At 34.7% G+C, this 15,891-nt stretch overlaps 2 protein-coding genes across 2 annotated transcripts; one reads left to right on the top strand and one right to left on the bottom strand.

Annotated features, from left to right (window-relative positions):
- Positions 1-1,566: 1,566 nt before the first annotated feature.
- Positions 1,567-6,897, top strand: LOC108204816 (alkaline/neutral invertase A, mitochondrial). The gene is made up of 6 exons (XM_017374442.2): positions 1,567-2,628; positions 3,291-3,456; positions 3,790-4,001; positions 5,368-5,861; positions 5,983-6,031; positions 6,177-6,897. The coding sequence occupies exons 1-6, from the start codon at positions 1,846-1,848 to the stop codon at positions 6,498-6,500; spliced, it is 2,028 nt and encodes a 675-aa protein (XP_017229931.1). The 5' UTR covers positions 1,567-1,845; the 3' UTR covers positions 6,501-6,897.
- Positions 6,898-7,173: 276 nt separating this feature from the next.
- LOC108215417 (gibberellin 2-beta-dioxygenase 4) lies at positions 7,174-13,240 on the bottom strand. The gene is made up of 3 exons (XM_017387921.2): positions 12,739-13,240; positions 8,193-8,607; positions 7,174-7,625 (listed from the first exon to the last, which is right to left on the bottom strand). Exons 1-3 carry the CDS (start codon positions 13,101-13,103, stop codon positions 7,362-7,364), a joined length of 1,044 nt encoding a protein of 347 aa, XP_017243410.1. The 5' UTR covers positions 13,104-13,240; the 3' UTR covers positions 7,174-7,361.
- Positions 13,241-15,891: the final 2,651 nt, after the last annotated feature.

Raw genomic sequence — 15,891 nt, 5'->3', positions numbered from 1 at the left:
TATTTTTGTAAAAATTCTTTTAGACTTGGGTATTTATGAAAAAAGCCCTTTTATTATTAGTATTGTGTTTGACTGGATGACCACTTAAACTAATTTTTATACTAATTATAATATTTGTTTTATTAGTGATATGTTTAACAGAAAAATGACTCAAAATAATTTTATGCAATTATAATAATAATTCGTATCGGAATTTATAACGCCGCCGCGAAGCGCGGCTTTATTCACTAGTTTTACGATAAATTAGAAGCTAACATGTTATCAATCGTTATCTTAATTCTTAATCACAAAAATATAAACTACCTGTAATACTCTTTAATCATATTTTTGTGCCACTGATAAGAAGTAAATACTCCCTCCGTTTGAGATTAAATGTTCACTTTCAAAAAAATCACACAGTTTAAGAAAGTGAATATTCACAAATTAATCATATTAAATGACCATAATATATAGAATGAGATTGATCTAAGAAATATAAATAAGAGATATGTGGGATAGAATTAATTTTGAAAATATAATTTTACATTAAAAGTTGAAATAAAAAATTAATTTAAAATAATTTTTTAAAATGAAAATATAAATTGAAACGGAAAAAGTACATATTTACACCGTTACACGTGCAGTTCTCATCAATTTTCTTCACGTGAGATCGTGGGTGTTTGGGAATCGAAGAAGCCCAGCTTCTTGACTTGAGAAGTACTTCTAAAATTTTGCATACTGTTTGGGTAAATAAGTCAACCCACTTATTTGATGAGATTTTGTTCAGAAGTTGGAAGCCAAGAGTTGTAGCTTTTTTTTTCTTCTCAGCTTTTTTACTCTCCCTTCTGTTTACAACAGCAGAATAACTTATAAATGAGGTTAGCCAAACACTCCTATTAAATTATAAATTCAAACCAACTTCTCACTTATAATCCACTTCTTTATTTTAATCAATAAGTTACTTCTTTTAATCTTAGCCAAACGGTCTCATCATATGTTTTAACAAACAAAATGTAAACACCTGCCTAAATATATACTGTAAAAGAGAGTGACGTGTTCATCTTCAACAGCACAAACCATACGACTGTATGACTGAGAGGTCATCCAAATGTAACGCGGTGGTTCTTTCCATGTTTTATGAATTTGTACCACTCATATTCTCCGGCCAAACATCTGGCAGCTACAAAATGTAAGAGCAGTTCATTACAGGTTTGTTTACATCATTATTTTAGAATTATTCCATATATAGAGATGGAAAGAGTATAATTTATTTTTTGACATAAATAGCCCAAAAATAAAATTTATAACTCATTATAGTATGAAGCAATATCAAATAAGAAGCATTATTTCCTGGTAAAACTACTCAAAAAAGAGGAGTGCATAAATAAAATACTACAAAATCAAAATAAACAAGAGTCACATAAATTAAAAATCAAGCCAAAATATCCGGATGAAAAATTGAAAAGCACATGCAAGGACAAAATAGTCAATTCACTTCTAAAGCACGTTACACACACCCGGGGTCGAATTTGGAAATTTCACTTTTTGAAATGCCTATATATACCCACCCCTCTTACAGAACTCCTTCCTGTGTTTTTCTGTTCAAACTCATCAACGCTTTCTCTTCAACTGTAAGTTCAACTACATTCTCAATTCTCGGTCTTATATTTATTTTTATTTTCTTCACATATATAATTCCAATATACATACACAAACATATCTAATTTCATCTGTACATATATATCTAATATCATTTCAGTTAATTCATTTTTCAGAATTAACAGATCTGATCTTAATTTGAAGAATTTTTCTTCATTTTTAATATACACATATAGGTCTTAATTGATTTATCAGATTGTTATAGATATGAATACTACTTGTATTGCTGTATCGAATATGAGGCCCTGTTGTAGAATGTTACTTAGCTGTAAGAATTCATCGATTTTCGGATACTCGTTTCGAAAATGTGATCATAGAATCGGGACTAATTTGTCGAAAAAGCAATTTAAGGTGTACGGTTTGCGAGGGTATGTTAGTTGTAGGGGTGGTAAAGGTTTAGGTTATAGGTGTGGGATTGATCCGAATCGGAAGGGTTTTTTTGGTTCCGGTTCTGATTGGGGACAGCCTAGGGTTTTAACGGGTGGTTGTCGTCGTGTTGATAGTTGTGGTAGGAGTGTAGTTGTTAATGTGGCATCGGATTATAGGAATCATTCAACGTCGGTTGAAGGTCATGTTAATGATAAGAGTTTCGAGAGGATTTATGTTCGTGGAGGGTTGAATGTGAAGCCTTTGGTGATTGAAAGGGTGGAGAAAGAGGAGAAATTAAGGGAAGAGGAGGGTAGGGTAGGAGTTAATGGTTTGAATGTAAATATTGGTGATTCGAAAGGTTTGAATGGGAGTAAGGTTTTGTCTCCGAAGAGAGAGGTGTCTGAGGTCGAAAAAGAGGCTTGGGAATTACTTCGAGGTGCTGTTGTTGATTATTGTGGAAACCCTGTTGGGACTGTTGCAGCTAGTGATCCAGCTGATTCCACACCACTCAACTATGACCAGGTGTTTATTCGTGATTTTGTCCCCTCTGCTCTTGCATTCTTGCTTAATGGAGAAGGGGAGATTGTTAAGAATTTTCTGCTACATACACTGCAATTACAGGTGCTTGCCTTTCAAACTTCCTTGACTAAATGAAAATGCCTTTTCTTTTTCTTTCTTTTTTGTATCTTTATGCATCTTATGCTGTCATTTGTGCTTTCAATAACTTAGTCTACACAAATCTACAATTGATATTACTGATTCCGAGTCACGAAAACTTTCAAGTAATGTTACAATGTCAGTGGTGTGTATATTTTTATATGTCTAACGTTATGGGGCTGTAGCATCATGTGATGTCTAGCAGACTGAGAGCCCAATTATTGGTTTAAACAAGGTGCAAGTAGTGATATACTGGTCATAGATTGGGTACTATGTGCTGAAGTAGCTGCCCTGAAAAATTACTTGTAACTTAAAAGGAATAACATATTAACATTCACGATTGATAAGATGTGTTTGATATGCAGCACTTTTGGGAATATGTATGAGATGTGACAAGACTGTCAAATTTGCATCACCAAGGCCCAAGGGTGCTGGAGTAGCCCCTGTTGAAATGTAGCTAGCAAGAAACTTTGTTTTTTCTCAATCACCAATATTGTGCTCTTTTTTGTTTCTGTTGGATAGTTATATTAAGGCAGTGTAAGCGTATAATGGTTCACTTAGAATGGGATGCGTTTAATTGATCATTTTATCTGCAATTTGAGTTGTTTATTATCATTCCTTCTCAGAGTTGGGAAAAAACTGTAGACTGCCATAGCCCTGGGCAAGGGTTGATGCCCGCAAGTTTCAAAGTTAAAAATGTGGCTATTGATGGGAAAATTGGAGAATCAGAGGATATTTTAGATCCAGATTTTGGTGAATCAGCCATAGGTCGTGTTGCACCTGTTGATTCTGGTAAGCTAGGCCACTTTTAGATTCTAAGCACTTTTTGTGGTCTTGTATGCAACATGCATATTAAGCAGGATTTTTTTTTTCCATGGTTGTTCAGCTGATTAATAGTTGGTTATTACTGTGTTTCATTATGAATTTGTTTTCTCTTATTAATTTTGGGAATTCGGTTGCGTTAACTATTTTGTCATCACTTGTGTATTCTACAAAGATAGGCCGCATACTAAAAATCTATATTACTTGGTTGCTTTAATGGAAAATGAGTTCTAGACCTCATTACATTTTCGGTGTTCCATTCCTATTTTCTCCGCTACAAATATAACTTGCTAACTTTTACAGGGTTATGGTGGATCATTCTGTTAAGAGCTTATACTAAGCTCACAGGAGATTATGGGCTGCAAGCACGAGTGGATGTGCAGACAGGAATAAGGCTGATACTTAATCTTTGTTTAACAGATGGATTCGACATGTTTCCTACACTGTTAGTCACTGATGGTTCCTGTATGATTGACAGAAGGATGGGCATTCATGGTCACCCTCTCGAAATTCAAGTGAGGCTTTATTGAATTTGATATTTTGGTTTAAGCTGAGAATGTCTCTTTTTCTGCTTAGGTGCAACTTTTAAATGGTTTTGTATTTTTAAGGACATACTGGTAAACAAGTGGCCAAACTAAGGTTTCTTTCCTCATGGTTTAAGATGTATCTAATACAAACCCAGGGCAAAGCCATAGTTTATTATTAAGTGCGGTTAAAATTTGACTAATGTTTTGAAGTTTGCTTTTTCTAGATAAGAAGCTTTGTAATGCACCACACTTAGATTAGCTGGTGAAAATAAGTTAAATTGGTAGCACTGATTCTCCCCCCTTTTCTATCATTTATAAAGTCATTGACCCCTTTCAATTCTGACTGACCATATTTTAGCTTGTGATATCGTGTGTCTATGTTTTATATGCTCTAGGTTTATGAGAATATTAAGAATGCAATCTCTCTAAGATCAAGCAATGCACGTTGCCTAGAGAATATGCCTTGGAAAATGTTTATCATGAAAACCCAGAGGATCCAACTGAACTCCAGTAGGTTATTGTTGCTAAAGAAGATTAAACTTCTTGTTTTAAATTATTGTCTGACGAATGCAATAATCATTAAACTAAGACATGCATGATTTAGTAAAAATCATAGGTTTTAAGCACTTCTTTTTGTGCTTTACCAATAACACATCCCATATAAGCAGAGTCACTAGCTGTCAGTACCATGTATAGTTCACATATCAAAATTCATCAGATACTTAACATCTGATGTATTCCTGTAAAGCAAAACTAATCCTTAATTTCTTTAAGGAATATTGATATGTTTGATGCTTGCTGGTAATGCATAATTAGCGAGCTTGTGAGGGAAAACCTTTTATTCTTACAGATGGTTCTGTGAGGATATAAAGCAGCTGCCTTTGTTTAGAAGTAAACGGAAGAATATATAACAGCAACACTTTGGCGTTATATTTGGGACAAAACTAATCTTTTTATGAGTACAAATCTGCACAAGAAAGTCTGTAGAACAGTTGGAGTGTGTCCAGTAGGGACATAATATAGCTGTGATTTCCTTAACATCTTTAACCAAGTGCGTGTTTGAAGCAGAGAATAGTTTTAACCAATCGGATAAGGACACCATAACAGAGGATTGGCATATTAATTGCATAGGGACACCATATCAAACGGTTGGTATACTAATCAAGGACACCACATCAAACCGTTGGTATAATAATCGAGTAAGGACACCATAACAGAGTACCAGTATTAATTTAAAATGAAAAATGTTTACTCATAATACCCCTAAAATTTATAGGATTTTGACCTAGCTTGTGGCAGTGTGCTTTTCTTAATGGGGTTTATCTTTTTAACTGATGGATTCATTGTATTTCAGGCATTGTTTTATTCAGCTTTGCGTTGTTCTCGAGAGATGCTCATTGTCAATGATTCCACAAAGAATTTGGTTGCTGCTGTCAACAACCGGCTTAGTGCACTGTCCTTCCACATTAGGGAGTATTATTGGGTGGACATGAAGAAGATCAATGAAATATACCGATACAAAACTGAAGAATACTCAACGGATGCCATCAACAAGTTCAACATCTATCCGGATCAAATACCCTCTTGGCTGGTAGACTGGATACCTGAGTCGGGAGGATATCTCATTGGCAATCTGCAGCCAGCTCATATGGACTTTAGATTCTTTACCCTTGGAAATCTTTGGTCTATTGTCTCATCACTGGGTACACCAAAACAAAATGAGAGCATTTTAAATTTGATCGAAGATAAATGGGACGATCTTGTGGCACATATGCCCTTAAAAATATGTTACCCTGCTCTGGAGTATGAGGAATGGCGTGTCATAACAGGCAGTGACCCCAAGAATACGTAAGCGCTTAATATATTTCTGAAACGTTCTTTCATTTCTACTCTTATTGGTAGTATGTTAGTTCATGCAGGAAGCAGTCAGTTTTTAATGAAATGATTTACATGCTTATTCTCTCTGCAGGCCATGGTCATATCATAATGGAGGATCCTGGCCAACACTTCTCTGGCAGGTATGCTTGTTAGTACCTTAAAGATTAGTAATATATAATATGTTAAGCATTTTAGATTATAGGCCTCTAAATGAATTTTATTAGCTAATTAGAGTTCAAAATTGTAGAGGATGTGCACTCAAATATATTGTACTCTGTGTTTCAGTTTACACTAGCTTGCATGAAGATGAAGAAACCAGAGCTTGCAAGAAAGGCGGTGGCGTTGGCCGAGAAGAAGCTTTCGGAGGATCATTGGCCTGAATATTATGACACGCGGCGTGGAAGATTTATCGGGAAACAGTCCAGACTTTATCAGACATGGACAATTGCTGGCTTCTTAACATCTAAGTTGTTATTGGAAAATCCAGAGATGGCATCAAAGTTGTTTTGGGAGGAAGATTATGAACTGCTCGAGAGCTGTGTGTGTGCAATTGGCAAACCTGGTAGAAAGAAGTGCTCCCGGTATGCTGCCAAATCACAAGTGGTCTGATGGAGGCTCGGTTTAAGGACAAGTATCAATAACAGATGAGGCGTTCTTTCTAATCCACTACTCTTTAGATAGAGCTTCACAGTTTTAGACTGACAGTGATTGATTAAGAGGCTGCTGTGAATAGCCACATCTGGATTTAAAACTTCTAAGAATAAGTATCTAGCTGACTTGATTAGATTTACGAGTCTGAAGACAATAGCAGAGCAGTGTTGAACTTATTATAGTTTTCTTCTTGCTCTGTTTATGGTTAGAATCCGCATTTCCTTTCTAACCATAACAGCATGATTCTTTGTTTCTTTGGTGAGCGAACACTTTAGAACCTGGTTTGAGGAATGAAACAGGGTGACATTTTCTTACATTAGTATACATAAACTGCCTTCTTTGCTTTTCTCTTCAATTTTATCTTGTCTTTTCACCTTTACCAGATTTCTTTTATTTTTTTACCAGAATCAAAATACATCAAGTTCTATCTTCTACTTCAAAATTGAGGTTAATTTTTCAATGTGCACAGCTATGTTACCCTGACTCTTCATTTGTCGGACATGGATATGGACACTCCGACACTTAATTTAGACAAAAACATGTAAAATTTTCACAATATTGCAGAGTCCAACACTTGGACACGTGTTCAGTTTAGACACTTTCAGCTGAGTCCGGGTAACATAGCTTCACAGGTCGCAATTTAAAAAAACATTAAAATGAAACCAGAGTTTTTCATTACAACAAAAGAAACTCCGTACTGATGATGTTCAACACGCAAATCATACTCCTCCATAGCAGGGCCGTAAATATAACCAAAATTGCCCATCTCGTCTTACTTAAAAACATAGTTAACATCCTAAAAACTAGCTTACCCTTGCCCTAATCCCTGGTTTCATCATCGGACTGCAATTTAAAAAGCTTAAGACGGCTGTCTCCGAGGCGCAGAGAGTACACAACTTTCTTATATTCAGCCCAAGTGAAAGGCTTGTAGAGATTAGGCCTCTCCAGTGTGACCAGTTCTTTCGGACAAGCGATCTTTGCATGGAAGGGAGGAGCACAAAAATAGGCCATCGACATTCTTGCCTTGTCTGAATTGGCCATGGCTCTGTGTATCACACTAACAAACCTTCCATTTGTCATGGCCTTCATAAAAATTACAGAAACCTCATTATATTTTTGTTAGATACTTATTAAGCATATAAATATGAAACGTCTAAGTCACTTTTTCCTGGAACATGCAAGGAAATGTGTATTTTTTTTCATGAAAATAAGTACTTATTTCTATAAATCAAAATTGTTAATTTACTCCAAAAATTAGCATGCACTCATGCATTCAGAAATAGATGAATTAGTTGATTTTGAACCTGCAGTTTAAAATAAATTGATCGTCTATTTAATAATTATCTTTATAAATAGAAATTTAAGTATAAAATTTCTATTTAAAAGAAATAAGAGTCTAGAAATATATTATATAATTATATGATCATTTTAAATTTTATGTTCAAAGTCTAACAAATCGATTTAAGTTTGAGATGAAGGAGTACTTGTGAAACTTTTTCTGCATAAATGCGTTTAGCAGCATTATTAGTACCTTGCATGTGTAAATTGTACTCTTAAGTCTTAACATGCATGCATTCAGATTTAACATGTAAAATACCAGAAATTTACGAATGCAGAGATATAACCATGGTTATTTAGAAAACGAGTTACCTGCAAGACATCACCCACATTAACACAGAGCGCAGTGGGGTCAGGGGATATGGGGACCCACACCCCGTCACCTAGGGAGATTTGGAGGCCAGCCACGCCGTTGGATCTCAAGATGGTCAAGATCTGAGGGTCCGTATGCTCTCCAAACCCAATCCTATTGTTCTTACCGGCGTTGAGTTGTTGAGGAAATGAGGGGGCAGATGACGTGTCATAATGGGTGAGATTATTGGTATGAAAATGATGAGGAGGGAGAAGAGGGGGATAGTGATTGAGCCTGAGAAGAGAGTCGTTGTCAACGTGTGTGATTAGGCTGCTGAAAACTGAGGTGTCTGGGACCCCCAATCCTTCTGCCATCATTTCCAATACTTCACACCCCACCCTCCTAACAGCTTCCACATATACTCTTACAGCACAGCTGTCACAAATACACAATTATTACTGTATTCTTCCTCACATTCCAATAAACTTTATTTATACAAAAAGAATCCCGACCCTCCGATTCCCGACGGATAATTTGTATACAATGATATATTCTCTCGGTCCCATTTAACTGCTTGTTTAGAGAGATGTACACAAACTAATTTTTATATTAATTCATATGTTTGTTTGAATACTCTTACATAGTTACGTTTAATGAAATCAAACTAAACTACTTATACTGCGTAGAAAATATAAGCTGCATTAATGAGGGGTAAAATTCAAAATTTACTTATCAAATAGTGTAAGAAAACAAGAAAAAATCACTTATATTAGAGTAACAATCAAATTCTAAAAAGGCTGTTAAAATGGGACGAAGAAAGTAATATAATTGCGACTTGTTAATTGTTGTCGACAGTAAATCCATGTAATAACAATAATCTTCTTCCCAAGAGGAGTGTGTAATTGGAGATGCATCAGGAAGAAATAAAAAGTAATGATCCACAGGATTCCATTGCTCTATTACTCTATAGTAGTTACTCCCTCTGTCTCATTTTATGTGAACCTTATTCCTTTTTGGGACGTCCCAAAAAGAATGAACCTACTATACTTACTATTTTTGAACACTACTTTTCACTATTACACCTACTACTTTCTTCCACTATCTCCATTCTATAATAATATAAACACTATTACACTCACTATCTTTCTCCACTATCTCAAATCTATTATTAAATATTGGTAGGTCCCACCACTTTACACACTTTTCAACTAAACTTACTACATTTTTCTTAATCTCCGTGAAAGTCAAACCAGCTCACTCTTTTTGGGACGGAGGGAGTATGTGTTTACAGCTTGTTGATGATGACAATTCTCATTCACTATCTTTCCTGATGTAACTACTACACATTGCATGCATTTCTCATCATCCATATTCCATCCCCATTATATATGTGGTTCTCAAATAAATAATGCTCTAGAAAAATCCTCCGAGGCACATTAAACAATGCTACATTTTTCATATCAACAGGAGATAATAGAAATTATACTTAGTGCATTGATTTTATGTTGGTGTGTGAAGAATATGTAGGTGTTTGAATAGATTGTGACAGTCAGACGTTGGCCCCTTTCCGGGTTGCATGGTCCATGCAGGCACGTGTGTTTGCCTTCTTTCACCACAATATCTGATTAATTTCACACACTCCGGTATATCCTAAGTATAATATATGAATGGAGTATACGCTTATTTAGAAATGTGAATGAACATGATATAGTCTACCTGATGTGTTTATTTTATGTTGTCCCAGATATGCGGTTCGATTCATGTTGTATTTATTTTCCATTGTCTACATGTGTCCGGGTTCGATTCATGCATATAAACTTAAATTATATTAGTTGCTACTTATTTTCATTTCCGATTTCCATACTTATCAATATTTAAACATCCTTTGACGCTTTCTACACAGTACCTTCACATCAACTCATCAAGGCTATACAGATCCCTTTAAACTAATTTTATCTCACTTGAAAAGGCCAGATGCCCTGAAGTTCTATCGTTCACACGTACGTAACATCCCGTGTATGTATAAAAGCAGCTTATCTTTGTATTAAAATTTAAAATCTATCTTTGTCTATTCGGTGATTCGGGTCCAGGTGTGGTGAATCCTGAAAATGCATGTGAATATATGATGATGGTCCAATGCATGCAAGTGCTGAAACTTGAGACCGTACCTCCTTAAAGGTGCTCCTGGTACTACACTCTACAGGCTACAGCTAGCATAGATGCATTTATATGTATACTCCCTCCGTCCCAGTGAATTGTATACAGTTTCCTTTTTGGGACGTCCCATCAATTGTATACATTCCAAAAGTAGTAAACTTTTATAATATAAAATATCATTACACCAACTACTTTCATCCACTATCTTCATTCTATAATAATATAAACACTATTACACCCATTACTTTCCCCCACTATCTCAAATCTATTATTAAATATAAATGGGTCCCACCACTATACCCACTTTTCATCTAACTTTACTCATTTCTTACACAATTTCTTGGTCTCCGTGTCCCAGCCATTTGTATACAAATGACTGGGACGGAGGGAGTAATAAATTAATAATGGTGTCTCTAGAAGAGCATTTCTCAGATCATCAAGTACTCACATAACATCAAGTACCGCATTCATGACATTAACTCTGACCCCTCTCATTCTTACTCTCTAGACTCTCTGAAAAGCATTTCATTTCCAGCGTGACATGAACACACATTTATTTGTCATCAGAAAGGAAGCCAGTTGTTTATTTCATGGACACTTCTGGTATCAACTTATGTATTAACAAATCCTTAGACGCACCAAATCTAGCATATATATGTAGAACCTTGATCTTTGGGATATCTCAATTAAGCCATTTTAAGGTTGAACCATTTTCCATTGGGTAACCAATATATTCAGACATCGTATGACTAACAACACATACGTATATTTAGGTGTCTGTCTAGACATATATTCTTAGGAAGTCTAACAATCGTTTTTTGCCTCAATTTTTTGACCATATATGTCTAGACATGTTTGCTCGAGCGATTTGGACATCCATTTTAAAATTTGTGTCTTTCCGTTAAAAAAGCGCCGATTATTTATTTATAATATCTGTTCGGCTGTGACACTATGACAACATGGGAGTCGAGTATTGACACAGTTCTGTTTCTGAGGTTGAGTGTGTGAAAATGAGATATATGTATGTTTGACTCGGGAAAGAAACTCGGATTTCGAGAAAATAATTATTCCAAAATTTTGAAGGTCGGTGCAGACTTAAAATACTCATAAAATTGGTCAGAGTATATGGGCCTGTTTGGGAACCAGAAGCAACTTCTACTTCTGACTTGTGCTTTTCTCGATCCGTTTGTGTAAAGAAGTAGAAACATTTTTAAGAAGCTGAGAATGTTAGCTTCTCTGTCACAACTTTTGCTTTTTTTCCAAACACTTTATTAACTTATTTATTTCTCACTTCTACTCCGCTTCTTTACCTTAAGCAAGAAGTCATTTTCTTTAAAGTTTGGCCAAACGGCCCCTATATCTAATGAAGTTTTCCTAGTAGAGCAAAATCTATTACAACGCACACGAGGTGCACGTCAAGGGATCGAGTTCGAGGCTGAACAAAATAGTTTTTGTTAAACCTAAGAAGACAGTAGTAGCTTATAGAAGCAGAGTGGCAAAGTTTAACATATAAAAAAAGAGCACCGACCGGGGTAAGATCTGCCACATCCATCCCCAACTTTTGGTGGGTTGACAATTAGGATAAGGAGACTTCACCCACTTCGACAAATGCTTAGGTGGTGAACAATTAAGCCACCTTGATATGAGCTGGTTAAAGCATATACATCATGTTTTTCTACCAACAAGTCTACTAATCTATCCCACCTAAACGACATCTTTAACCTACATTACCACCTGCTTTATGTTTACTCACACTCACAGTCGCGCAAACACAAACCCGAACCTGCATATGCATGTCTTTAAAACGTACAATCAAGCATTTGATTGTCTCTGAAAACAATTGCGGAGAAGTGACTAATTCTCGCAAAATCAAAATATTGGAGAAGGTCTATCAAGATCATATTATAAAGTGTTTACTAAGATATTATATTCTAATATTTCATCACTCATTTTTGAGTTGAGAAAGAGAGTGGAACTCGAGTCTCCCACGAGACTGAGCTCTGATACCATATTGAGCTCTGATACCATATTAAATGACAATTTTCTCAAATCTCGAGATATTAAGAAGGGTGCTTACTAATATCATATTATTTTTAATTATCAACCCCAATGTCACATGTTTCAACAACTATTGATATATCTTTAATCTTTACTATGAAGGCGGAGATCGTCTACTCTTTAATCTTTACTATAAAGGCGGATATCGTCTCATATTCAATCTTTACTCCTGAACTCCGATATCATGTTAAGCTAACCGTTTTCCTCACATCTTAAGATACAGAGACGATACGATATCATGTTAAGCCAAAAGTTTTCTTGAAATCTTAAAAGTCCAGACTCTAGACTTTTGCATGAAACATAGAAATAGAAGCTTTCAAAATTTAGAAGAAGAATGCAAAGATTTGGTACCTGAATCTTGTTGGCTCAGCAGAAGCAATACTTAGAGGATTTTTAGTATCCATAATAAGATATTCAACCTCTCCACTGTCTCCATTAAACCCTATATTCTTGCTCCCATAACCATACGGATTCGCAGGACCAGCTTTCTGTTTTTCCGGTGCCGTCTTCCCGAAAAACTCGAAACACTCGACTTCCAAGTTCCTTATGATATCTTCAGACACGCCATGATTAATCACCTTAAAGAAACCGAATTCTTCACTAGCCTTCACAATCATCTTGGACACGTCTGATCTTTTGTCCGAAAAATTAATTATTGGAAGCTCCATGTCTCGAATCTTTTCGGCGCTACTAGGAGCTAGGCTTGCCAGGACCATATCGTAATTTGGGCCAAAATTTTGGAGCTGGAAATGTTTTGTAGGGGTGGTAGATGAAGAAGAGGAGTGACAAAAGAAACGGGTGCTTGTGTTTATATAAGAGATGGAAGAACTGCTATTGTGTGAATATATTTAGATGGGACCTAATTAACAATAAAATTAAATTGAACTACAACCATTAAAATAAAATTGAAATTATTATAGACTTTTGTGTGAAGTACAACGAGCAAAATTTATGTCAAACAGCTTCCAGAACGAACGTTTTTTCCTCTCTTTTTTTTAAGGCTATCAAAATGAACTTTTTTAAAACTACTAAAATGAACTTTTATTAAAAAAAATTCTCATTAGTTAACTGCATGTGGTTAATTCATGTATTATAATAAACCATATCATAAAATATATATACTAATTTAATATATATATAGATATAGATATATATATATATATATATATATATATATATATATATATATATATATATATATAATATTCTATAAATATTAAATTATTTTTTTGCCCCGGTGGATTCAGTTTTGGACCCTCCTTCCTTCCGTTTGCCTCTAGGTCCGTCACTCTAGCTAGCTACTCATCTGACATCTGGTCTCAATCTTACACCAATTAAGTCCATTGATTAAAATTCGGAATATCACACTGAAAAAGCCCAAAGATTGTTCAGGACGTATGACTCACATAAATATCATCCTGTTGATTATATGTGCGTATAGATGACAAACGGATTGATGAACTAAATATGTAATTAACAAACCCAAGCAAGAAACTAATTATATATTTACAAGTACTTAAACACTAAGTTACATTCATTCCATTCTAATGATCATGTTGATATATATTACACTTATTGAAAAATAATAAATGTGATATTTTGATTCATTTTCATCATTATATATTGATTATATAAGAATATAAATAAGTTTATCCATTTACAAAAAATTTATAGTCATTTGTATGATAGTTTTTTGAAGTTGAACGCGTTAATGTTAATGATAGTTAATATTGGACTAAAAAGAGGATAAATATAATACAAATTATTAAAATGTGATGAAGAAATTGTGTGTGAAATTTATAGAAAAATATTACTAAAACAGGATGAAAGGTAATGATTATAAATCATATAATTTGTTCGCTGGGGAGTAAGGCAAATGATACTTGGCAATTTTTGCCCGTAAAACTTGCATTCAAAACGAGGGTTGAAATATTGCATCGAGGCAATAATAAGTTTACCAATGAAAAGGTTTGAAACCAACGAAAAAGAAAATCTAGTGGTTTCTAATTTGAGTGATTATTTAAATTATGGGGTATCATCTTTGAGGTACAATCATAATTTTTGCATCAAGTAGATTTACTTTCAATCACTATCTGCATACGTTATCATCCTATGTCTCACTAAGAACGCCCAATAGAATCTTACCCTTACATATCAATGCTAATCTTCTCTTTTAATTATCGGATTCATTCATGCTCATCAGTAATAATTACGACCTCCATCCCATTTTATATGATTTATTATTTTTTGAACACTACTTTTCACTATTACACTCACTAACTCTATATTTTATACTCTCTTATTATTAAATAAACACAATTACACCCACTACTTTTCTCCACTATCTCAAATATATTATTAAATATTGATAGGTCCCACCACTTTACCCACTTTTCAACTACATTTACTATCTTTTTCTTAATCTCCGTGAAAGTCAAACCCGTTCACATAAAATGGGACGGAGTGAGTATGTGTTAGCGCATGGTTGATGCCGAGCGCAAGAAAGACATATAAACGTTTTAGAACACAATCGTCAAGCAAAGTAGTTATATTTATTAGTCTACAAACCGCTCAGTTAACACAAACTTTATTCTATTTTTCTTCTTATATTTCATGTTTAATTTATATAATTGACAAGATTTTTTTCTAGTTAAACTGCAGGTGGTGCTTGCATTAGCGCTTAGTTTAAGGTTAGTTAGACTTTTGCTTCTTGGTTTATAAGTTAAAGGTACTTATTCTTATTGTTTGTGTAAAAAGTCATCAAAAAATACTTATAAAAATTGTGAATACTAGTTTTTATTCCACGACTTCTACTTATTTTCCAAATATTTTAATCACTTATAAATCTTAACTTTCTAATTTCTGCTTCACTTCTTTACTTTTAACAAGAAGAATTTATTTTAAATTCACTTGTATGGCCCTTGATTAGCCAAACAGATTCAAAAATCCAGATATTACTTGTTGATCAATCAAGTATAGTTTTAACAAGGATCGATGTGAAAGCTCAACTTGTGGCTGTGGTTGTTTGTCACATCATTATTATTGATTTATTACCTCATCAGAGTATGTTCACTTAAGATATTATACGTCTGGTGTCTACAGCAACTTGCACTTGATTTTCTAAAGTTATTTTTAACATAATAAACCGTGAGTAAAAACTGTATATCAACTCAAACTCAATAACAGCCCTACATGGCACATGCGTTGGGCTGATATATCTCGGGGGGCGAATAAGAATCTGCCGTGCATGTTTTTCTATTTTCTTCATACTTTGACTGATTATATGCTTCAATCACATGCATATTTTTCGTAGGCCTGTACGCGGTTCGGATTGGTTCGGTTGGAGGGTAATAACCGAACCAAACCGCAACTTGCGGTTTTCTAAAATCTCAAACCGCGACCAAACCGTTGGTTAAAAAAAAACCAACCAAATCCACCCACGTAATTGCGGTTGGTTGCGGTTTGAGTTGCGGTTCAACCGCTAAAATAGTTAGACAAAGAAGT

Source organism: Daucus carota, chromosome 1 (assembly GCF_001625215.2).
Source record: "Daucus carota subsp. sativus chromosome 1, DH1 v3.0, whole genome shotgun sequence".
Classification (NCBI taxonomy): domain Eukaryota; kingdom Viridiplantae; phylum Streptophyta; class Magnoliopsida; order Apiales; family Apiaceae; genus Daucus; species Daucus carota.
This window is presented reverse-complemented; position numbering and strand designations above follow the sequence as displayed.

Bases quoted from the DNA above. Each gene is read 5' to 3' on its own strand.
- LOC108204816 (XM_017374442.2), top strand. From the start codon at position 1,846: ATGAATACTACTTGTATTGCTGTATCGAATATGAGGCCCTGTTGTAGA. The intron at 2,629-3,290 runs GTGCTTGCCTTT...ATTCCTTCTCAG, and splicing joins TACATACACTGCAATTACAG to AGTTGGGAAAAAACTGTAGA. The intron at 5,862-5,982 runs GTAAGCGCTTAA...TTCTCTCTGCAG, and splicing joins GGCAGTGACCCCAAGAATAC to GCCATGGTCATATCATAATG.
- LOC108215417 (XM_017387921.2), bottom strand. From the start codon at position 13,103: ATGGTCCTGGCAAGCCTAGCTCCTAGTAGCGCCGAAAAGATTCGAGAC. The intron at 8,608-12,738 runs GTACCAAATCTT...TATTTGTGACAG, and splicing joins GCTGAGCCAACAAGATTCAG to CTGTGCTGTAAGAGTATATG. The intron at 7,626-8,192 runs GTAACTCGTTTT...ATTTTTATGAAG, and splicing joins ATGTGGGTGATGTCTTGCAG to GCCATGACAAATGGAAGGTT.